This window comes from Rhinolophus sinicus, chromosome 16, assembly GCF_057876585.1.
Source record: "Rhinolophus sinicus isolate RSI-liver-muscle chromosome 16, RSI-T2T, whole genome shotgun sequence".
Classification (NCBI taxonomy): domain Eukaryota; kingdom Metazoa; phylum Chordata; class Mammalia; order Chiroptera; family Rhinolophidae; genus Rhinolophus; species Rhinolophus sinicus.
In genome coordinates, this window is record NC_142516.1 from 30,409,969 (window position 1) to 30,433,381 (window position 23,413).

Consider the following 23,413-nt stretch of genomic DNA (forward strand, 5'->3'; position numbering starts at 1 on the left):
GAATGAATGAATGAACAACTAAGCAAATGACAAGAATCCAGAAGCCTTGATAAGGTACTAGTTACATGAACTAAGTCGTCTCATGGTGGAACTGTGTGTAAATTTTTTTCTTTGACTGCTGTTAAACTTGTTCGCAAACTCACAAAACAGTTTTAAGAAGATACATTATTTTGAAAATTGGCACAAAGTAAACTGTGAGGCCAAACATGAGCTATTTAATCAGCCAGGAAAAAGGCTGGTTCCTCTTAACAGAAGCATGTTGTCTAGCCTGGGAACTTCAAAATGCCCCACATCATTATACAACTCTCTGCAGTGTCTTTAGCATCTTACTGGAGCAAAGGAACGCACACTTGTCCCCTCAGGGCAAGTCAAAGCACAGAGTACAAGGCATCTTGCAGGCTCCCTCCCTACCTTTGACACATGCTTAGGTGAGAAAAACTCATGCCAAGGGTGACAGGGAAAAAATGGGCATTTATCCAGTGTATTTACTGAGCATCTACTGTGTGCCCCCCAGAAAACCGTTTTAGACTGGTTCTGACAGACCCGCTATGTGGCTTTAGGAATTTCCCCTTCAGAGAGCCTGGGCGTCCAGGTGAGCAAATGAGGCCACCGGCGGCCGACCTCAAAAAGCCGGATGGGGCCTCCCACAGCGATAGAGCATTTCAGAAATCGCCAGAGGCATGAGGCCAGCGACCCCAAACAGACTCGCATACCCCGGCCCGGGCTGAGCAAGCGAGACCTGGGCAGCGGCCCACTGGCAGCCAAGCCAGGCGCAGTCGGGTACCCGCCCTCCGAGGGGCCGCGCTTACCCGTCGGGCGAGTACTCGAGGTTGAAGACGGCACCGTGGGTGCGGGTGCTGAGGTACACCGAGTCGGCAGGATGGATGGAACCATAGAGGTTAGTCATGGTGCGGAAATTGTCCCGGGCCGGGTCCACGAAAAGCCCGCGGCCCAGGCTGCGTTCTCTCAGCCACCCGAAGAGCCGGGTGCCAGGGCCGCCGAGGCCGCGCCGACCCTGGCTCGCGACCCTGCAGTCTGGCCCGGGCCGCCGGCGCGTCGGGGAGGGCGGTAATGGCTCTCCTTTGGGGGAAGCAGCTGAGAACTCCAGTGCTCCTGCTAACCGGAGCTCCCCGGCATGCGAGGCCTGGGGCGGCGAGGGGCCGCCGGAGCGATGAGGGCTCCGGGAGGGCGATGGGGGAATGGCTGCGCCAGCCCCGGGCAGTGGCGGCGCAGGCGGGGAAGGGAGCGGCTCGGCAGTTGACACCTGTCCCCCGTGGGGTGCCGGCTCCTCAGTCCCGGCCTCCCGGTCCCCTCCGGGGCTACCAGGCGCGAAGGGAAACATGACTAACGCCCCCGCCCCCCCCTCCCGACTGCTGCCCCGCTGGCAGCCACCTCGGCCCTCCCGCTCCAGCCGCCACTTCCGGCGCGCGGCGGCCTAACCCCGCCGGCTGGGAAACCCGCGCCTCCCTTTGGCCACCATCCGCCGGGGACCGCGAAAGCCGGGACACCGACCGAGGGCGGTCGGGAGCGACTGTGTACACAACAGAAAGCAGAGGGCCGGGGCTGTATGGTGCAATTGGCATCTGGGCACCTAATGCAACAGAGTCATTTTGTAGTTGTCAGCGACCGTTACTGTGTGTCAGGGGATGAGTGGGACTGACTAGTCAATGAGGTTGGGTATGATTATGTACTGTTATCCCGCAGTTTACACTAAGATCAGCGAGGGGAAGAAATGACCATAGTATGTGCAGGTCACGCATAGTAAGTGTTATAGTTTACTGCCTTCTGAACCTGGGAGTCTAAGGGCTCTGATTAACTTATGCACTAAAAAGCCCTGGTCTGTACAGTGCCTGGAAAGTGGAGCCTACTGGTGCCGATATTTGCCCGATTCCCAGCTTCTGCACAGTAGGTCAAAACTTTATCAAGGTCAAAGCCTTCCTCTCTGCAAGACCAGGCATATATCCAGCCAGGAGTCACTGAGGGGAGCTGGAGACCTTAATGAAATCTATCTTACAAGCAACAGAGCCCAGGATCAACCCCGCTTACAACCTCCCAGGCAGGGCATGGAGGACATGACAGATACAAGGCCCTTCACTGCTGTTGAAGATAAATACATAGAACTTTGCATAAAAGGATTAACAAGAACTGGGGTGTTTTTGGGGAAGGGAAGTCTTCAATAAAGTAAAGCTTGAAGTACAAGGAGGGGTAGATAAGGAACTGACAATTCTAAGCCTAGATCAAGAGCTGTGTTGTAGAAGGTTCACATTTGGTGACTGAGGAAAAATCTGGAGGATCTTTGTAGAAAGATCTATCCTGTGAGAATAGACCCAAAGTATATCTGGTGGAAGGAAATGAGATTCAGAGGGCTGAACATTCAGCAGGTGCTCCCAGCAGGAAAGTTAACAGTTACTCAGCTCTCCTGTCCACAAGCTAATCAAAAAAAAGGGCAAGAAGCAAGTGTCCTGAGTTCAGGTAAGATAAGGCAGCCATTCCTCTGGAGATATTCCCCATGTTGCCCACACAGAGCAGAAGGGGTAAAGGTCTGTCATATGATTAACAAATAATCTCCCTTAATGACCCACAATTTCCAGCTGCAACAAATATTTAATAGAGGCCCCTTGCTTGACCTCCAAGTTATGGCCAATGGCTAAAACTTTATGGCCTACAAAACCTTGGCCATGATACATTCACCAATGTTAATTTTTTTAGTAAATAAAACTTAATTTTAAGGGTTCCATATTCTAAGGCATTTAAGATACAGTTCCAATAGAAAAACCCAAGCTCTGCAAGACTTTTGTGCTAGCTCAAGATAATTAGATTTCACAGTTCAGGCAATTCAAAATTAACACATTATATAACCCCAAAACTGAATAAGAACTGTTCACTGACAATTTAAAGAATCTAAAGAAATCAAATGGGAACAAAAACATTTTATAGGTTTACATGTACCTCTAGCAATTAGGTATCACTCTTGAAAAGTTAAGATACCCACAGACTTTAGCCCAAAAGCAGAGGTGTTTGTAATATACCAAACAAATCTTTCAGTAATACCAGTTTTTTTTTATGCTTCTACTTAAAATGCTAAGTGCTCACTTATTCCAAATAATCTTCACTAAAATCTAAAATAAACCTAAGGACTAAAATAAATGACCATGATTTTACAACCAATCAGTGTGTGTGTGTGTGTGTGTGTGTGTGTGTGTACACACACACACACACACACACACACACACACACACAACTATTGGAAGTTAACTGAGAAAGCACTAAAGACGGAACAACGTTAACTATGCCTGCTCCTATTTACCCACTGCCTTTGAGACTCTTTAAATACAACCATGTTAACAAGGAACTGATTTCAAATCACAGTCTATATAGACCAATTTCTATGTAACACTATTTTTGAAAGCTAAAAAATTTCCAACTTTAAATTCCTGAAATTCACAGATGTCAGTTCATCAAAAATGCCTAAAGCATCCTCTGAACTCCTTTGCTCCTGATGCTCTTTTTAGATAACAACAAAAGTAAACAACTGGCAAAGGTTTCCTGAAACTGGCAAAGGTTTCCCCTAGGCCCAGGTATCACATGTTTCTGGATATCCCCAACACTTAGGATCTATCTCATCAAGCAAGCAGGGAGCATATTTATTTACTCTTTTCCCTGTCCACTGACTAGATGTTTTCAGAAAACTACTTCCCAATTGATGTCTTCTAATGCAACGTGCCTGAAATGTAAACATTGGCCTTTCCATTCAGGCTTTTATACTTTGGGAGCAGCAGGATCACTCTTGATGTCTTTGACATCACTGGTTCTGCCCATCAAATAGAATTCTTTGTTAGGAACAAGACTGACAAAATTAGCAAGGCAGTTGGACATGGCATAAAAAGCTGAAATGGTAGCTATGTCCCAGGCATCTTCTCGGTTGAAGCCATGCACTTCGAGCTTTCTGAAATGGTCATCTGTTATGTCATCAGCTCTGGAAACAGCAAGTGCAAATTCCAGCATTGCCTTTTCCCGAGCAGGGAGGTCAGACTTTCTCCAGTTCACACAGACCTGCAAGAAAACACAGTCAGAAGCAGAATCTCTGTGCATCAAAATGCAGCCAATAAAACACATGGGCATTAATAAAAAAAAATCCAAGGGTAAAGAGGCCATAACAAATTTTCCAGACAGATATCTTGGTCAAGTTCAATGGAATGCAAACCTGGAACTCTGGCTCAGTCCCACCTCTGCCAAGAAGTCTTCTTTACTCTAACTGTAAGAACTTCTTTCTTCACTAAACACCTATAGCATCAAACTCTCAGAACCAGATTCAGACACTCTTAGTACATAAGGACCTCAAATCTTTTCATAGGAGAAAAGTAAAGCTCAGATAATTATCCCTTTAATTCCCTAGGAAGTAGTATTTTTTATTACTACTCCCATTTTATTGGCAAAAGAACTAAAGCTCAGAGAGGTGAAGAGACTTCCCCAAGGTCACACTGCTAGACGAGCAGAGCTCGGATCTGAATCCAAGTGTATTGGATTCCAAAGACTATACTGTTAATAACAGTCATTACCATGCTGAAGCATAATACTACAAACTACTAAACACCTAAAATCAGAAAAATAGTTCAGGGAACCATGGTGTGACAGCACACCATATGGTCACTAGGGAGGCAATGCCTAAGAAACTGATCCTGGGACTAGGCAGAAGGCTCTGAGCAGGGGAAAGAGGATAATGTATCTGTCCTGAAGTTATCTTCAGGATAGCAACAGAGGCTCTCGGTAAACAGTCTGCAAGGTTTCCACTCAGGTAGGGCCAGGAGGGAAGATTGGGGAATGAAGACTGATGACTTTCAACCTCAGGAATAAATGCAGAAAACAGATATTTCTGTCCCCCCCAGCTAAAGGATCAGGAATTTCACTATGGGGATCAGTAGGACATTGTAAGCTTGGTGACAAACCCATGTTCACTATGTCTACCCTCGATCCATTTCTCTGGGAAGAATCAGCATGACCTCCGACACCCAAATGACCCAACTCTGAATGAAACAAGGAGAGGGTAAGCCATTGGCTGGGGGGTTGAGACCCATTTCACAACTAGTCTTGGTGGCAAAGAGTAGATGGAGGCAGTTCCAGAATGGGAGGCAGACAGGCCCAGGCTTGGGGCTCGCAGTAAGAAATAAAACCTACAAAACTGGTTTGGGCCCATTAGGAATAACTTAGTGGATAGACTAAATTTACACTGGAAAATGCAAACAGTATAATGTAACAGAAAGAGTGCAAGCTTTGAAAATGGATTCTACCACATTCTAGTTGTACGCTCCATGTTAAGTTACAGCTCTGAACCTCAAGGATAAAATGGTTATAATAAGCCTCAGCCTAGAGGGGGAGTTGTATGCATTTGACAGAATGCATGTCAAGTATCCAGTACCAGGTCTGGCACAAAGCTGGGGCTCAGTTGACCTCTAGCCCCAAACATCGCATACACACAGAAGCAGGTGGGCCAGTGATGGCAACTGAAAGGGAACTCAAGCAATGGGAAGAGCTAGAGACATGTGTTCTTTGCACCTTACAGTAGTATGTGCCTTTCCCTTTCCTCAGGTCTTAAGAGACCCTGAAACTGGCACAGGGGAGGCGGGCACTAACCTGGTCAGCGAGCACAGGGTTCTTCGAGTAGACCCTGTACTGGGCACTGTGGACAACCACACTGTATGGGCACCTGCTGGCCAGGCTGATCACCACTATGATTAGTTCCTTGTCAGCTTTGCTGAGCTGGCCTGGGGAGGAAAAGGAGAGGAGACCTGTCCACACACCCTGGACAGCAGCTCAGGAAGAACCTCGGAAGGCTCAGCCATATTTTAGCAATAGAGCTGCTCACCCACCTACTCACTCACCCATTCATTTATGCATTCATTCCCAGTCTCTCACTACCAACTATCCTATTTTATTTTCTTCGTGATACTTAAAACTTCCTGCACTCAACTTGTTCTTTTATTTTATTTAGTTATTCATTGTTTTCCTCTCTAGATGCTGTTGGAAAGTCTAGACATTTTTCTGACTTGTTCACCACTATATCCCCAAAGGAATACTTAATATAATATATAGTTGCTCAGAAATTATGTATTGAATGAGTTACTAAATTCAAGAACCATTATCTGAGGCCCATCAGGTACTGGACAATGACTTTTTAAAGACGAGGGAAAAGAAGAGAAGAGACTTCCTAAGCTCAAGAAACCTACTACTTGGGGGTAGGGAGAGGCAGAGAAGGAACGTATCTACTTTGGTATGTGGCACCATTCTGGGAACCTTACATTTGTAATCTCATTTAATCCTCACACCAGCTCTGCTGAGTGGGCATTAATAAAATTTTACTAGTAAGGAAATCAAGGCTTTGCGACATTTAAGTACTTTGTTGAAGTTTCCATTTTTTTATGGCAGAACTCATATTATGAACATGGACTTTGTCTCTTCCCACTAGAATAGAGAAGCTGTAGAAGCTGTAGAAAGATAAGGCAGACAAGCACTCGTATGCCACTGGAAAAGGACAGATGAAGGAGCCTGGGAAAGTTCAGAGAAACAAAAATCCTAGTAAGTGAAGGCAGGTGAGATGGACTTTGAAGGAAAGTTCATATTCACAAAGCACAGAGAGGAGAAAAGGAATCCCAGTAGCAATATAAAGTATGAGCAAAGTTAAAGAGGAGAGATACCTTGAAACCTAATGTTTTGGAGAGTAACAGAACATAAAGAGGGGCTCAGGGAAATGAGGCCGGGAGGACAGTCTGGTGTTAGGCCACGGAGAGTCATTATGATAGACTGTCTCCCAGTACCTGCTCTCCCCTCTTCCTTTAATAATAGAATCCATTAATTTTAGCCGGCACATGGCCATACAGCTTCCCTTGCAGCTAGATGTGATGACGTGATGATGTGACTAAGTTCTCACCAGTGGGATGTAAATGGAGGTGATGTGTGTGACTTCCATGTTGTTATCTTAAAGGGAAGGGATGTGTGCCTGCAAGTGCTCGTCCTTTCTCTTTCTGCTGGTAGCAGTGCTGAGCCAGAATGAGCATATAGACAGAGGCAATCTCAGATAGTAAACAACTTAAACAACTCTACACAGGCCCCTAGCAGCTCACATGGGGACTATTAGGTGAGAGAAAAAAATTATCTTGTTTAAAGCAAGGTATTTTGGGGTCTTGGTAACAGCAGCCTAACCTGAATCCTAAGTAAGAAAGCCATGACTGCCAGGCTGAAGTCCCTGAAATGTATTCAGGGGACCGTAGGGAGCCATCGATGGCTTTTAAGCCCAAAGTAGTAAAGATAAGCTAGAGGTATTACCTAACTTATTTCAGTTCTATACCTATAAACATAATACTTCAGACCTCAGCCTCAGAATCCAGAGAATGTCTCAGCCAACTACAGTCTTTCTGAACTTCCCCTAGCTCCAGTGATTTGGGACTATGTGGGAAAGAACAATATTTTTCCATTTACCTGTTTCTTTGTTGAAGATGATGTTGTAATAAGCAAAGAAGGCTCTGAATTCCAAAGGCCGGTAAGACAACATTTTAAATATATTTGGCAAAAATCCTCTCTGTGGGGGAGGAAACAAAATACATAATTGTAAAATGAAAACAGTAACTGGGAGTCCCGATACGGTCTGCTGAATGCTACATGCAATCTTAGAAAGGCCACAGCCTTGGTGTCAAAGCACAATCCACACATACCTTCACCTTCACCTTTTAGGATATTGTAAGTGTTACTTCTAAAGGTGTATGTGAGTTCTTCTTGGTAAATCATTTTATGAAATTTAGAGAATGTCATAACTAAACCAAATGACACTTCTTGGAATTTAAGGTTTATTGATTTCCTACCTTTTCACAGAGGGTCTAGTGTTAACTCATTTATTTCTAATTAAATTAGTAATAAGCTAATTAAATATTAGCAAAGCATTTTGTAAAGTTTTTTCATACATCCAATATCATTTTTCCTTCTCCACAACTCTGTCAGGTAGGTAAGACAGGTGTCATTACCCCCAGTTTACAGATAAGGAAACTAAGGCCCAAAGAGGTTGAGCGATTTGCCCAAGGCCATATCAAAAATAAGAAGCAGCCTTGGGATTTTGACATTGGGTTTTCAGTATGTTTTCCACAGTGGGACCTTGGGCAGACTTGGTTAATTATTTCCAGAGATTCCACTCCAGCCAATACAGTCACACTGGCTGTGTGATCTCCTGCACAAGTTGAGTGTCTCACCTTATTTTCTATCTCCTCCATGAGTTCTACAATGTCAAAAGGCAGGTCCTTCTTGTAGGGAATGGGGTAACGGCTGATGGGTTTGAACTTTTCTTCCTGCTGAGTCTCATAAAGGCGCAAGTTCAGGGTCACCACAGGCAACGTTTTCCAAAACCTATTTGTCACAAGGCACAGAACAGACTGAAAGGAAACAAAGACAGGTTTGGATGGGCTATAGAAGGAATGGCTTGGGTAGCTAATCTGTATATCTGGGCTTAAAGGAAAGATGGCAAACAGGTTCTACCTCCTACCTAGGCCAACTCCCATTGATTACAAGTCCTCCACCTTGAGCAGTTATGAAAAGCATTCTGGGTTCAACAAGAAAAAATGCTGTAATCAATTAGTAATGTCTGCCAAGGGAAGGGGATATGAGGGCACAGTGGACGAAGTAACCTATTTGTAATACCTGGCTTAAAGCCCAGCTCAGACAGCACCTAATAGCAATAAAACCTCCTAGGGTTGGTTCTTCATGACCATGAGGCTTTTCTGCAGCCCTTTTAAGTATACCAAGTGATTACCAGGATTTCATCATCTGTTGCTAACAACAATTGTAATAACTATTACATGGTAAGTGCCTAATATGTACCAGGTCTTTTACACACACTCACCACCACTCCCAGTAATCCTGCATTTTACAGATATTAAAACTAAGGATCAGATAGGTTACGTCACATTTGAGCCTGGATCCAAATTCAGATCTGTCTGACTCCAAATTCTATGTTCTTCCAACTCTGCAGCCTTCTTTAAAAAAAAACTGGGCAGCCGGTTGGTTCCGTGGTTAGAGCGCGGTGCTCATAACACCAAGGTTGCCGGTTCGAGTCCCACATGGGCCAGTGAGCTGCACCCTCCACAACTGGACTGAAAACAGCAACTTGACTTGGAGCTGAGCTGCACCCTCCACAACTAGATTGAAAACAACGACTTGACATGGAGCTGATGGGTCCTGGAAAAATACACTGTTCCTCAATATTCCCCAGCTAAAAAAAAACATAAAACACTAAAAAGTGTAAGAAACTAGCAATACTATAAATGAAGAGTGGGAAACAAATATAAATCTGAATGGGCAGTCCCTTCATGCCTTTTACTATACAAGTTTCTAAGAGCGATGCAAGAAAATTGAGATGATGCTTTTCTAGATAGCTCAGTCTGGCCAGTGAACCTGACTGTGAAGGGCAGTATAATATAGGGCTGTGTGAAGCCAGACTGCCTGGATCCAATCCTGACTCTGCGCTTACTTGCTACGCGACCAGAGGTGGGTTACTGCTCTGCCCCTCAGCTTCTTCATCTGTAAAGTATGGACAATAATAATACCAAACTTATAGCGCTGTTATGAGGATTTAATGCGTTAATACATATAAAGCTCTTAAAACAAAGCTTTGCACTTATAAATACTATATATTAAATAAAATGTTACAGGTTTAAAATAAGGGCGCGATTAAGTCTACTGGAGTACACTGTGGATCTACCAATTGACATTTGCTTACACATTCACTACTAGTCCACAGAAAAGATCTGAACAGCTCCCCTCCCACCCTCTGGAAACCCTTGATGGGTCCTATCTACTGTAGCAGCTGGCCTGCCTGACATGCACTTGACCTCTGACACCTCTGTGCCAGCACTTACATCTGACAAAAACGGAAGGCCTAGGCTGTGAAATTTTGTAAGTTGTTGTTGTTGTTGTTTTTTTACCTTAGCTTTCCCTACCCACTAGCTAGGCGGTGGCAAGTATCTGAGTAACCAGGCCACAGACTGGCCATGGTCCATGAGGCTACCAAGCCAAAAAAGCTCTGTCCACACAGATTCATACTTTGGGATTTAAATATCACAACTGCATCTCCCTCTGCCGGGACAGCCAGGACACAGCTACCAAGAGGGAATGCAAGTTCAGTACTGCCATAGCTTTGTCAGGAGAAGCTGAATGTGGAAGTTCAAAATGAGGCCTGCTGTCAGCCTAATGATGCAGCAAGAAATAGGACATAGGATTATGTACCTGGCACAGCAAGGAGGTGCCTTGTGTGATTGTGGGTAGACTTTGAGAAAAAACACAGCTACTCCCCCACCGTCCAGTTACACAGGACGCTAAGCTCAAAATAGTGGACTCTTCTGGAAGAGTCACCCCTGAACTTCAAGTACAACTATGGAAGAACAGTACCTAGTAGAGAGGAGATAGTTACCCCCTGAAATAGCTGCAGACAGGTGATCCTATTTGCTCTACAGGACCCCAAGGAGGCTCAGCCCTAGGAAGTACAGACACTACAGATGGTAAAGGGTTGAAAGCAGGTGGAGGAGCCTGCATACAAAATGGCCAGATATCTTGGTCCCTGAGCCCAATGGCCAGGCTGCTATCCCCACTGCCACCCTCAAAACAATGGCTAGTTATTTTCTGAAGACGTGAACTGTAGATAAAAGTGGTTGCCTCTTGGGATAGGGACTAGAGGAACTTTTTTTTTCATCTTCCCAAACTGAAACTCTGTAGCTGTTAAGCAATAACTTCCATTCCCTACTCACCCACGTGGAAGCCACTGTTGTTTTTCCAAAGACTTGTAGACTTTAAAACTATTTACCTACATTACTTACCAATAAATTAGAGTGACTATTTTCAAGGGTGGGAGTCATGTTACTGTTTTCCTCTAACGTTTTTAGCCTAGAGTAAAATTAAACTAAGTAGTCCCTGCAGGGATGTGACATAAAATATTCCTAAAGCTGGACAACTATCCAGCCAAGTTTAAGTTAGTGGGGCTCTTCCTGGTACAGAAACTCATTCACAGACTTTTGTGCAAGGCTTTTGATATCCCAGTCTCTACGTTCCAGGTGTGTGTGCATGCATGTATATAAATTTGTAAGTTTCAACCTGATGTGTCATGCTAGGGTGAGCTATGGAAATACATGAGGGACAGTTAGGTCCAACTTGGGATCAGAAGATATTCCCTGGAGGGGCTGGTGATCCAGCCCAGTGTTGCAGGAGAGGTTCAGAAGGAGGAGGGAGATTGGTTTATTACCTTAAAAGGAATTTTAAGCAAAGTGCATACATGGCATGAAGAATAGCACAGATCAGGGCACATATGTGAGACATTACAAGTGATTTGGTATTACTTAGAGGAAATGAAAGTCAGGGACGAGCAGGATGAGGGTGACAAGGTGAGCAAAGACCAGGGTCACAGAGAATCTGGCTTTTTTTCCCATAGGTGATAAGATGCCCCTGGAGGATTTTCACAGGAGAAAAGCATGGTCAAAGCTGTGTTTATTGTTTTGCAATAATTTTTCATAACAATTATTTACTCCATCAGACTGAACTGTCATCAAGAAGACATCTATTTTGCCCATCTCCACACTATTTTTTTTAATTATGAAAAATTTCAAACAAAATGAGAGAATAGAATTAAAAAACCAACCCATGTGCCCATCACCCAGATTCAATGATTATTAGAATTTTGCCATACTTGATTCATCTATCCTTCTCCTTTTTCTGTGGAAATAGTTCGTTTTATTGTGGTAAAAGAAACATAAAATTTACCATGTTAGGTGTACAGTTCAGTGGCATTAAGTATATTCATAGTGTTGTGGAACCATCACCATCATCCATCTCCAGAATGTTGTTTTTTTTAATCTTCCCAAACTGAAACTCTATCCTTTAAACAATAACTTCCATTCTCCCCTCTGGCAACCACTAATCGACTTTTTGTCTCTAAAGTCTATTCTGGACATTTGATATAAACAGAATCATACAGTATGTGGCCTTTTGTATCTGGTTTCTTTCACTTAGCATACTATTTTCTAGGTCCATCCACGTTGCAGCATGTATCAATACTTTGTTCCTTTTTAGTCTTGAATAACTTCCTATTGTATGGAATTGTTTACCCATTTATCAGCTGATAGACATTTATGTTGTTTTCACTTCTGAGCTATTATGAATAATTCTGCTATGAACATTCATGTGGTTTTTGTGTAGACATAGGTTTTCGATTCTCTTGGGTATATCCTAGGAGTGGATCGCCATGTTATATGGTAACTCTGTATTTAACTTTTTCAGGAACTGTCAAATTGTTTTCCAAAATGGCTGCATCATTTTACACTCCTAGCAGTAATATATGAGGGTTCCAATTTCTCCAAGTCCTCACCAACACTTGTTATTATCTTTTGATTATAGCCATACGAATGGGGATGAAGTGTCTCATTGTGGTTGTACTTTGCATTTCCTGGACTAATGACTTTGAGCAGCTTTTCATGTGCTTATTGGCTATTCATATATTTTCTTTGAAGAAATGTCTCTGATCTACTTGGAGTTAATTTTTGTATATAGTTTGAGAGGGGGGATCCAACTTCATTCTTTTGCATGTGGATATCCAGTTGTCCCAACACCATTTGTTGAAAGATTTTTCTTTCCTCATTGAATTCCCTTGCCAGGCACCTTTGTTGAAAATCAGGTGACCACAAATGTGAGGGTTTACTTCTATATTTTCAATTGATCTACTTTTATCTTTATGCCAGTACTGCACTGCTTTGATTACTGTAAGACTTGAAATCATAAGTGTAAGTCCTCCAACTTCATATATACATATACATGATATATATACACGTGATATATATATCATGTGCCAAAAAAGGGTGCCAAAAAAATGTATACACATTTTAAGAAAGGAAAACTGTATTAAAATTGTAATGCTCAATGTATACCAATAACAAAAGAATACAAGTCATGTTTGACTTCTGCAATTACAAGAGGTGCTCAAAGTGGTTACCATCAGTGTCCAGACACTTCTGATTATGGCGAACTACTGCTTGAGCAACGCTGACCGAAGTGTCCACTTGTATACATTTTTTTGGCACCTCCAGTATTTATATTTATATATATGTGTGTATATATAAACACACACACATACACACACAAATATATGTGTATATATATATAAACACACACACATACTGGTGTATATAAAAGTGTGTGTATACACACACGCTTCAGTCCCTTGAATTTCCATATGAGTTTTAGGATCAGTTTGTCAATTTCTGCAATGAGGATAGTAGGGATTTTGATAGGAATTATTAACAATATTAAATTTTCTGATCCATGAACATGAGGTACCTTTCCAATTGTTTAGCTCCTTAACTTTTTCTAACAATGTTTATAGTCTCTAGAGTTTAAGTTTGGCATTTCTTCTGTTAAATTTATTCCCAACTATTTTATTCTTTTTGATGCTACTTCAAATGGAATGGTTCTCTTAATTTCATTTTTGGTCGTTCATTTCAAGTGTACAGAAATGCAACTGATTTTTGTACATTGTTCGTAAATTTAGCAACCATACGGAACTCATTTTGTTAGTTCTAACGTTTTTTTAAATGAATTCCTCAGGATTTTCTATATATCAGATTGTATCACCTACATATAGAGAATTTTACTTCTTCCATTGCAATCTGGATACCTTTTATTTATTTTTCTTGCCAAATTGCCTGGGATAGAATCTTCAGTACAATGTTGAATGGAAGTGCAGGAAGCAGATTTCCTTGTCTTTTTCCTCTCTTTGGGGAAAAGCTTTGTCTTTTGCCATGAAGTATGATGTTAGCTGTAGGTTTTTTACAGATGCCCTTTTTTAAGTTCCTTTCTAATCCTAGTTTATTACATGTTTTTAATCATGACAGGGTTTTAGACTTTTTCAAATGCTTTTTCCTGCATTTATTGTGATGATAATGTGGTTTTTGTCCTTTATTCTATTGATACGGTATATTACATTAATTGATTTCAGATGTTAAAAGATCTTGCCATCGTGGGACCATTTGGTCTTGGTGTATAATCCTTTATATACGTTGCTGAATTCAGTTTGTTAGTATTGTATTGAGGATTTCTGTGTCTATATTCATAAGGGATATTGATCTGTAGTTTTCTTTTCCTGTGGTATCTTTGGTTTGATATCGGTAATTCTGGCTTCATAGCATGAATTGGAATATGTTCCCTATTCTAATTATTTTAGTTGTTTTTTTGGAAGAGTTTATGAAGAATGGGCATTAATTCTTCAAATGTTTGTCAGAGTTTGTCAGTGAAGCCATCTGGATCTGGTTAGAATCTATCTTATTGATGTTACTGACCAGTTTGTTGATCTTACAACCTCATGAGACCTTGGGCCAGTTATCAATATATTACCACTCAGCTCTAAATTCACCCATCACTGCCTGCTCTGAGAAAATGGATCTGGGCCTTTAAAATATTTTTCCTTTGCTATCTATCATGAAGATAAGCTTTATAGGTAGAAGGCCCGGCAGAGGCATTGCAGGAAGAATAGGTTTTGCTTCCAGGCAGCTTCTCCAGTATCTGCTCCTGTTTTGCTCGGTGGCCAGAAGAACCCAGCAGCCAGACATTTTACCTACCAACCTCTGAGGCAGTTTTGTAACAGGCTTTCAGGAGACACCTCCACAGGAACAGCTTTCCCCAGCATCCTCGAAGTGCCAGCAAGTTCTGGAGGGTGAATTTCTAGCAAGTCCAACTGGCACAGATTACCAGTGACTTCTTGCCACTTAATGAGCCATGGCCATGCCCTCTCCAACAAGGTCTCAGTCAGTCATGCCAAGGGGGAGGGGCTCTTCTTGGGTGCTCTATCGCAGTACTAAGGGTAATAGATGGTTCTTATATCTATTCTTACACTCTGTAAAGCTCTCTTTAATTCTTCATAGACAGAATTCTTTGTGATTAAAAGCATCTGTAGCAAGTAGACACTCATTTGTGCAGTAATAATTATGAGCACTTATGTTCACATCCTTTACTTGAATAAAGATATTAACATTACTTCCATGGAGTCTTTTGCTATTCATTTAATCAGCATGCAGTTAATTTGTAATTTTTAAAAACCAGTGAACTAAAAAATGTTAAAGGTTCACTCAAATAGTACCTCTTTCGGCACACCTATCCTGACCCCTACCATCCTCCTACACAGAGGTACTGTAACTATTTTATCCTTTGTAATTTTACGGCCGACTCTAATCAGGCCGCTACAGCCACTGTAACGCTCGCTGGGTATTTTCCTGTGAAGACAGTGAACCCCCTCAGGGCAAGAACCATCATCCAGCAAAGGCTCAACTAGTGTTGCAGACTGAAAGGAAAAAAATCGCCTAGCCTCACTAATCAATAAAAAGAAAAGCAACCGTGAGATGCCACTTTTCCAACTCCTTAAGTAGAAAGATAACTAAAGAGGATACTCGTGAGGAAACGAGTAGTTTCTGAGGAAAGAGTCTAGAAGGCCGTGTTCCGGTCCAACCTTTTTCTGAAGGGCAATCTGGTAGTTTCCTGAAGAAAATACTCAGAAATGAGGAGGTGTACTCCAGAGAGAGTCGAGAATTGCACGGACTCCCAGCCAGCAAGCCCCCACACAGGGCAGATCCACCAGGAAGCCCCCATGCGCGGGCTGAGGGCGGGGCGTGGTCTCGACTCCGGAAGTGCGCCTGCGACTGCATTCCTCAATTACTGCGGTCACTTTCACACCCCGAAAAGGTAATACACACAGTTCGGAAATGCAAACTTCATAACTGCAACCCCCTGGGACCCTGGGACCAGACCGCGGGTGGCCGAAGCCCACCTGGTCTCCCCACCCGGTCTCCACGCCCTCGCTCACGATCTTGGCTTCCCACCTCGCATCCCCAGAAACCTGCACATCAACCCCGGTGGTGCTCTCACTTACCAGAGGCCGCAAGACGCCCAGGTTGCGAAGCACAGGCATCGCGGCACGCGAAGCAGAAGCCAGGCTGCCTTCCCCGCACGCGTTCAGCCCTCTGTCCTGCCCCTCCGGGTGTGTCGGGAAAGGTTTGGGCGTGGTCCTGATGACCTGCCCCTCGGGACCGGAACTTCCGGTCTTCAGGGAAAAGACTTACTATTGGCCTCTGGTTTCATCTGTTGACTTGGGAGAGAGCTGGATGGATACCTGTGTGCCGCCCCTACAGGGAAGTGGACTTGATGGCGCTCCTTTGATAGGTTGGGGCAGTTTCTTCCAGAGTCTCTTCCACTGATGTGGGGTGCTTGACGGATAATCCCGGGATCACTTCCCCATCTCCCTTTCTGCCTAGCCCTGATCCTAAGTCATTGAGCACCTTTCGGGCACCGTCTTGGGCCAGCCACACTCGAAGCAGTTTTGGTCACTGATACCTACCGGTTCCAGGCCCTCTGGAGCTGGGTTGGAGTGGGAAGGAGAAAAAGAATTTACACCACCCCTTCTGCCAGGGTAAGTGACCAAGAACAGTTCTTAAAATTTGCAAAACAACAAAAGTTACATTTCAGTTGAGTTCTTATTGAGTTGGCTCACCAATATCTTGCCAGATTTGGGGGGCATGTTATAGATGGTCTGTCTTAAACATCCTAAAAATCTAAAAATTTGCGTTGGAAGCAGATGCCTCAAAAAGATGAGCAGAGGCAAGCGACTCCCCAAGAGTTTTCACCCCTGCTGGGAATCTGATGAAGTTCTAATTGGAGGTGCCAGTTGACAGGAAATGGTGATTTCAAGTAAGAGCTCTAAAAGTCAGAAGAGCAGACCTGAAGTGCTATGGATTTGGAATTCATCTATTTCTACATGGGCAACTAAAGTGTGCTCCCGGGAAAGGAGAAGCAAGGACTCAACTGCAGTTACTGATTTTCCCAGGCCATGTAAGGGTAGCTAAATTATGTGGAAATGTGCATGTGATATGTTTATATTTGCAGGAAAAAAAAGTGTAGGGAGAAATACATACCAAAATGTTAACATCCACTCATTCATCAGGTATTACCTATTTTGAGCCAAACCCTGGGCTACAAAGAATGAGAAGTAGATGACAGTCTAGCAAGGGAGACAAATGGGTGCAAGCCTAGTATGTTTTATTTTTCTTATTTTCTTTTTATTCTTCTCTGTTTTCCGTAGCGTGAATAGATATCTTCTCTAGCAACAACAGAAAAGGTTTTACTTTGGAAAAGAAAGATACTTTTTCCTTCTGTGGGCGGAGTCGGAAGGAAGTGCCAACTCCGGAAGCCACCCTATCGGTTCCCAAAGTTCCGTCGGAACCCTAAGTGGGAGCGTTTTGTATCCAGCGTGCGACCCGGAAGTAGAGGTTCTGCGCTCAACTCAAGCTGCGTGTTTCTTGTACTGACCTGCAGACTGCAGGGTAGGCGGCCGGCTGAGAGACACAGCAGCTACCTTGGGGGGACCCGCCGGCCCACAGGGATCAGGCTTCACAGACACAGATTCAAGTCCAGCAGACCGCTACTACCGAAAACGGAGAGCCTCGGGCGGGCTGCGATTGGACGCGGTGCCAGAAGCAGAAGCCGGAAACTGTTTGGTGGCGCCCGGGATGGCTGAGGCGGCGGCCCCGGCGGCCGAGTCCCTTGGGGGTGGCAGAGCGCGGGCGGCGCGCACTGTGCTAGGTCAGGTGGTGCTCCCGGGTGAGGAGCTTCTGCTGCCGCAGCAGGAGGATGCAGAAGGTCCGGGAGGTACAGGGGAGCAACCGCTGCTCCTAAATGCCGGGGCGCGCTCCCGGGTGCGCGTGGTGTGCGGTCCTGGCTTGCGACGCTGTGGCGACCGCCTGCTGGTCACCAAGTGTGGCCGCCTCCGACACAAGGAGCCCAGCGGCGGTAGCGGCGGCGGCGTTTACTGGGTGGACTCGCAGCAGAAACGGGTGAGTTGGACTCCGGAGCAGTGGTACGGCCATGAGAGTGGTATCCTCACTCTGGGAAGGCTTCTCCGAAGAGCCAGGGAAGGGGCGCTGGGGCCCTCCTGTATTAAGGCTAGCCTAGGGCCAACCGTGTCTGGGTCCATCTCTGCGTCTCCTATAGAGAGACTGAACAACTGGTACGTGGCCCTAGAAGGGCGACCGGGAGGGAAAGGAGTCTGGAAATGTTGGCATACAAGGGATAAGGACTGTGAGACATGGTCATAGTCTTCAAAATCCCAAAAGTCAGGGAGAACCAAGCTTATCATTAGGGAGTCCCAAAATGTAGAACTAGGGTCAATGAGGATATCACAGGGAGTTGTTTCTCTTAGAAATAAGTAAGAATTTCATATAGGAAAATTTGTCTAACAATGAAATGGTATTTCTTGGTTGTGAAGACCCCCTTTGCCACTGGACTTATGTGCAGACAGAAGCTAGGGGCTTCGTGATAAGGATACTGAAGAGGTATGGGATACCTGCTCAAGTGAACAGACTATTAAAAGCTGTAAACTTGAGAGTTATATGTATGATGTGTTTGTTTTTCTTTTACTGAAAGTGGCATATGATCAAGTTTGTTTTAAGATTTGTATTAATTTGTAAACCAGGATTTCAAAATATTTTCTAAATATCCCTAGTGACAAACATAATAAAGTAACCACTAAGGATTTGCTGAAGATATCTTCAAAGATATCTTGAAAATGATTGTCATTTATGGTTGTTCTCTCATTCTGATTTCTTTTGTAGTATGTTCCAGTGAAAGGAGACCATGTAATTGGCATAGTGACAGCTAAATCTGGAGATACATTCAAAGTTGATGTTGGAGGGAGTGAGCCAGCTTCTTTGTCTTACTTGGCATTTGAAGGTGCAACTAAAAGAAACAGACCAAATGTGCAGGTAAAGATAGCAACCTTTGGTTTCAAAAGAAGAAAAGCATCCACATATCCAGAAGCCTACCTGAATTGTCTCCAAAACATGACCTTTTCCCCCAGTTATATAGGATGATCTTCGAGCATCTGTGATCACTCCATGCGCCAAGAGTTCCTTTTGATGCTCCAGCTCTGGGCCCAGAGCCACATACTTATATTACATTTGCTACATTGGGGGTTGTTTCATCTCAACTATGTTGAAAGGTTATATCTTTTCTCTCTGTTATCTGTTATGTCCATATCTACTGGACGTAGAAGTAAGCAAGCCATGGGTTTAGCAAGGAAGGAGGGATAAATGGTGCAAATCGCCTTATCCGCCGTCCATCCATCCTGACTGAGGTCCTGGGACTGTCATCTCACAACTTCAGTCACATCACTGTTTCCTAAGAATCTTCCTGGATTTGACAGAGGAGTAGTCGTGTTTCCTCAAGTTTTCTGTTTGGGCTTTTCAGGTAACATAGTCACATTTCCTATACAACCAAACCAGAATTTTGGTTTCTTTGCCCCTTCTCACCTTACATATATCTTTTGTTGCTTAATCCTATTGATCCTATTTGATGCTATCTCTAAGTCCACCCCTGCATCTCCATTTTGCAAGTTCAGGCCTTAGGTACCTCTTGATTGGAGTTGGTCAGTTACCTCCTCATTAACATCCCTGCCTGTACTCGTTGCCCTTCCGTCCAGGATTTTGAGAGGTGAGCGCTGAGAGCCTCACACACTCTGTAGGCTTTCTTCAAAGCGTACAGATTTCCTTGGCATTATACTCTCAAGTCTTCCCTCATCCATAATTGTATCTTCATACAGCTGTGCTTGAACCACATCAAACTATGTAAGAGCACTACTGAACTCATAATTTCCTGCCCATGTACATTTGCTCAGGCTGTTCTCTGTCTGCATTGTTTTGTCCCCTTTTCAGCCTGTGGAACGCAAACTCATCTTTTAAGACCCAGGAAAACACCAACACTTCTGTAAAACCATCTGTAATCTTCAGTCACGTTTTCTTATAACTTTGCTGTAGCACTTAACTGCGTTCAGCCTTTGATGACGTTTGTTGTTTATATGTACATCTCCACTGCCCTCCAAAACCAAACGCTTCTTGAAAGGCAGAGAATGTTTTGTTCCTTTCTAGTTCCTATAGTCACCAACAAATAGTAGGTACTAACAGAACAAGTTCATTCTCAATTTTCCTTAGTTTCATCATTTTGAAGTTCAAATCTGGGGTTTTCAAGTAAATCTTGCATGGAGAAGTGTCAGTGTATTACCATGTTCCATTTTGCTTTGAATAATACACATGCCCGTAACTTTTCTGTCAATCTTCTGTAATTCCCGAGAGCAGTGCTAGTAGAACTTTCTGTGATGATGCTCATGTTTTACATCCACACTGATTAGTATGGGTGCCCCTAGCCATAAGAGTCTGTTGAGCCCTTGAAATGTGGCTAATGCAACTAAGGAAATGAATTTTACGTGTTTGATTTGAATTAACTTAAAAGTAAGTGTAAATAACTACATGTGGGTAACAGCTACCAGATTGGACAGTGTAACCCTAGAGTGTGTTTCCTGGCTTTGAGATGGCTCCCAGTCTGGGGATTTACTGGTGGGTGAAGTGGGAGGGTACATGTGTTAATGTTGCCTTCTTTTAAGACCCAACTCCAGAGTGACTCTGGGAATTCTGGAGTGTAGTCAGTCCCTTAGCCACAGAACTGTAGGTGATTGGCATTGCTGCCTGTGGGAAAGAACCAATAGTAGCACCTATAAAATGACTTGCTCAGAGGAAATAAACTTTTCAATTATTGTAGGTTGGAGATCTCATCTATGGACAATTTGTGGTTGCTAATAAAGATATGGAACCAGAGATGGTCTGTATTGACAGCTGTGGACGAGCCAACGGAATGGGTGTGATTGGACAGGATGGTCTGCTTTTTAAAGTGACTTTGGGCTTAATTAGAAAGTAAGTCCTGATGCCTTCTGGTTTGCATGGTTTTGTGGGGGGAGAAGGGGAACAGGACTTTATTGGGGACAGTGTGTACTTCTAGGACTTTTTCCAAGTTAAGTTGTTATTCTTTCAGTCTTAGTTGTGGAGGGCACAGCTCAGCTCCAGGTCCAGTTGCCGTTGTTAGTTGCAGGGGGCGGAGCCCACCATCCCTTGCAGGAGTCAAACTGGCAACCTTGTGGTTGAGAGCCCACTGGCCCATGTGGGAATCAAACAAGCAACCTTTGGCATTAGGAGCACGGAGCTCCGACTGCCTGAGCCAGTGGGCTGGCCGGTTTGCATGTTTTTTATAATTAATTACACCGTCTTGAAAAGCTGTTATTTACGATTTGGGTTCTCTGTAACGTCTGAATCTCCTCAGAGTTAAAAAATCAGTATTCATTTTAGCACAGTTGTAAACTCATGCATTTAGTCCCAACCTCTTAATTCAAATACAAATTCAAATGTACTTGGCAGTGTAGTTTGTGTTGACATGGAGTCTTCTCTTTCAGAAGGTCTGCGGTTCCTTACAGCCAATATACTCAGCCCAAATGTAAAAACTGGCCTTTCCCCCTTCTAAGTCACTTGAATACAAATGCAATTTACAATTGTACAAAATCACCAAATTTCTCTAATAATGGGAACCAGTACAGCTAGGCTGTGATCCTCAGCTTATGTAGCTATTCACAGAAAGCTCCTGCTGTTCTGTCCTGGTAGATTTAATAGTTCCCAGAGGCAGATTTTGATAGGTGTTTAGTAGACCTTTACTTACCCAAAGCTGTGTCCTATTACAGGGCTTTACTTCTAGATCCTGAAGTTCAGCACTATCTTGCATGCCTCTCTTTGCTACTTATTCTGCAGATTTGGAGAAATAGTTCAGGATGTTAGAGAAGCATGTTAACCAAGTAGCACCCTTGCGGTTTGAAAAAGTTAATGCTTCTCTCCAAGTAGTTAGTTTAATTCCAGACTTAAACACTGTCAGGAAAATAAGTTTAAAGTGTTCTTATAGCACTTTCAGAAGCTATGATTCTAAAGCCTAGAATTAAGGTGCTCTGACAATGTAGGGGAAGAACGGTACACATTTTTGGTGAAGTTGGTGACACAGGGAGTTTGATTTCTTTGTAGATAGCTCACTGTTGTGACCTCTAGTATACTGGTAAGTGTAAAGCTTCCTGGAAGAAAGGGGGCAACAAATATTGTCATATACTTTGTTCTTGGCTTGATGTTGGTGGGACTTTGAGTAACTATGGAGAACTGCCTAGAAAAAGAGTCCCCTCCTAAAGGAGTCAGGTCTCACCCTGTCACTTTATTAAATTTCATTTCCTTTCCTCTTCTCACCAGGCTGCTAGCTCCAGATTGTGAAATCCTACAGGAAGTGGGAAAACTCTACCCACTGGAGATAGTATTTGGAATGAATGGAAGAATATGGGTTAAAGCAAAAACCATTCAGCAGACCTTAATTTTGGCAAACATTTTAGAAGCTTGTGAACACATGACAACAGATCAAAGAAAACAAATCTTCTCTAGATTGGCAGAAAGTTGATATATGTGGACTTTTTTATGGGTCAGTTGAGCCAAGAGACTATGGATTTCCTGGGGAAAATTTTTTTCAGGTGAACCTCTCCCCATTAAATCTTCAGAAGACAAACGTAAATGTCTTATGAGTCTTAAAATATTTTTATAAAAATGTCACTGATTGCCACCCATGTTCTTGTGGGTGAGAAAAATCATTATAAAATAATGGTGTGGTTTTTTAGTTCTTTACAATAAAGTTTACTAAAAGTTAGTATTATGGTATATTTCATATTAAGTCCCTTAGTTTTTGCTAGAATGCAGCTTCTATAATAAATTGGAAGTGAGCATTAAAATAACAATTATTTGCTGGTAATAATAAAACATGTTAACCAAAGGAAATGTAGAATACATAAAAAGTATAAAGAAGCAAACAAAAACCACCTGTAATCCTATTATTCAGCGGTGAGTATGTAATAGTTAATGGTTATTGATGTATCAAGTATTGTTCCAAGTATTTTGCTTGGATTAACTCATTTATTCTTAGTAACTGCAAAAGACATTTATTCTCCTAGTGGAAGAAACTGAGGCACAGACTTTAACTTGGCCTACATTCTCAACCAATTATATGTGAATGCATGTTTTTCAAATTAGAATTACAGGATTATACTTTATATACTATGTAATAGACTTTGTCCACTTCAAACAACATTTAATATATTTCTTTCATGTTTGCTATTAAAAATTTAGTAGTTGTATATTTCATTTTCATGTTATAATATATTTTGGATATGTCCGGTGTTTTGTTCTATAAATAACACTGATGAGGATCTCTGAATCCCAAGTCTTATTTTACTAAGATCATTTCCTAGAAGCCAAACAAAAAAACTACTTGCCTAGGTTTTGAAAAAATTGGGGAGGTTTGTGATGGAGTTGGAGAGGAATTTGGTATTTGGCATTTTAAGCAAAGTCTTTAGAGGTGGAAACGAAGCCTGCCCGGTGATCCAGGTCAGAGGTTCTGGGCTCACAGAGCTCCCTGAGAACAAAAGAGTCACAGGCCCCTGCAGTCTATTCATAGC

General features: G+C 43.1%; 3 protein-coding genes across 5 annotated transcripts in view; 1 reads left to right on the forward strand and 2 right to left on the reverse strand.

Moving 5' to 3' along the window:
- The window catches only part of DCAF10 (DDB1 and CUL4 associated factor 10), a 41,177-nt gene extending 39,749 nt beyond the window's left edge, over positions 1-1,428 (reverse strand). For both annotated transcript variants that reach the window (XM_088793288.1, XM_019729144.3), the window contains exon 1: positions 810-1,428. In XM_088793288.1, the coding sequence (XP_088649414.1) occupies positions 810-1,342 (533 nt within the window). In that variant the 5' untranslated portion in view covers positions 1,343-1,428. The remainder of the gene's footprint in view (positions 1-809) is intronic.
- On the forward strand, positions 765-23,172 carry EXOSC3 (exosome component 3). 2 transcript variants are annotated; one of them, XM_074330740.2, is made up of 5 exons: positions 765-898; positions 17,144-17,894; positions 18,672-18,821; positions 20,650-20,801; positions 22,164-23,172. In XM_074330740.2, exons 2-5 carry the CDS (start codon positions 17,571-17,573, stop codon positions 22,363-22,365), a joined length of 828 nt encoding a protein of 275 aa, XP_074186841.2. In that variant the 5' UTR covers positions 765-898; positions 17,144-17,570; the 3' UTR covers positions 22,366-23,172. The 2 variants fall into 2 exon arrangements, with proteins under 2 accessions (XP_074186841.2, XP_019584711.3); XM_019729152.3 differs by lacking the exon at positions 765-898 and adding an exon at positions 16,084-16,474.
- LOC109446079 (uncharacterized) lies at positions 3,226-16,094 on the reverse strand. The gene is made up of 5 exons (XM_019729151.3): positions 15,938-16,094; positions 8,235-8,414; positions 7,474-7,573; positions 5,632-5,762; positions 3,226-4,053 (listed from the first exon to the last, which is right to left on the reverse strand). The coding sequence occupies exons 1-5, from the start codon at positions 15,974-15,976 to the stop codon at positions 3,760-3,762; spliced, it is 744 nt and encodes a 247-aa protein (XP_019584710.2). The 5' UTR covers positions 15,977-16,094; the 3' UTR covers positions 3,226-3,759.
- Positions 23,173-23,413: the final 241 nt, after the last annotated feature.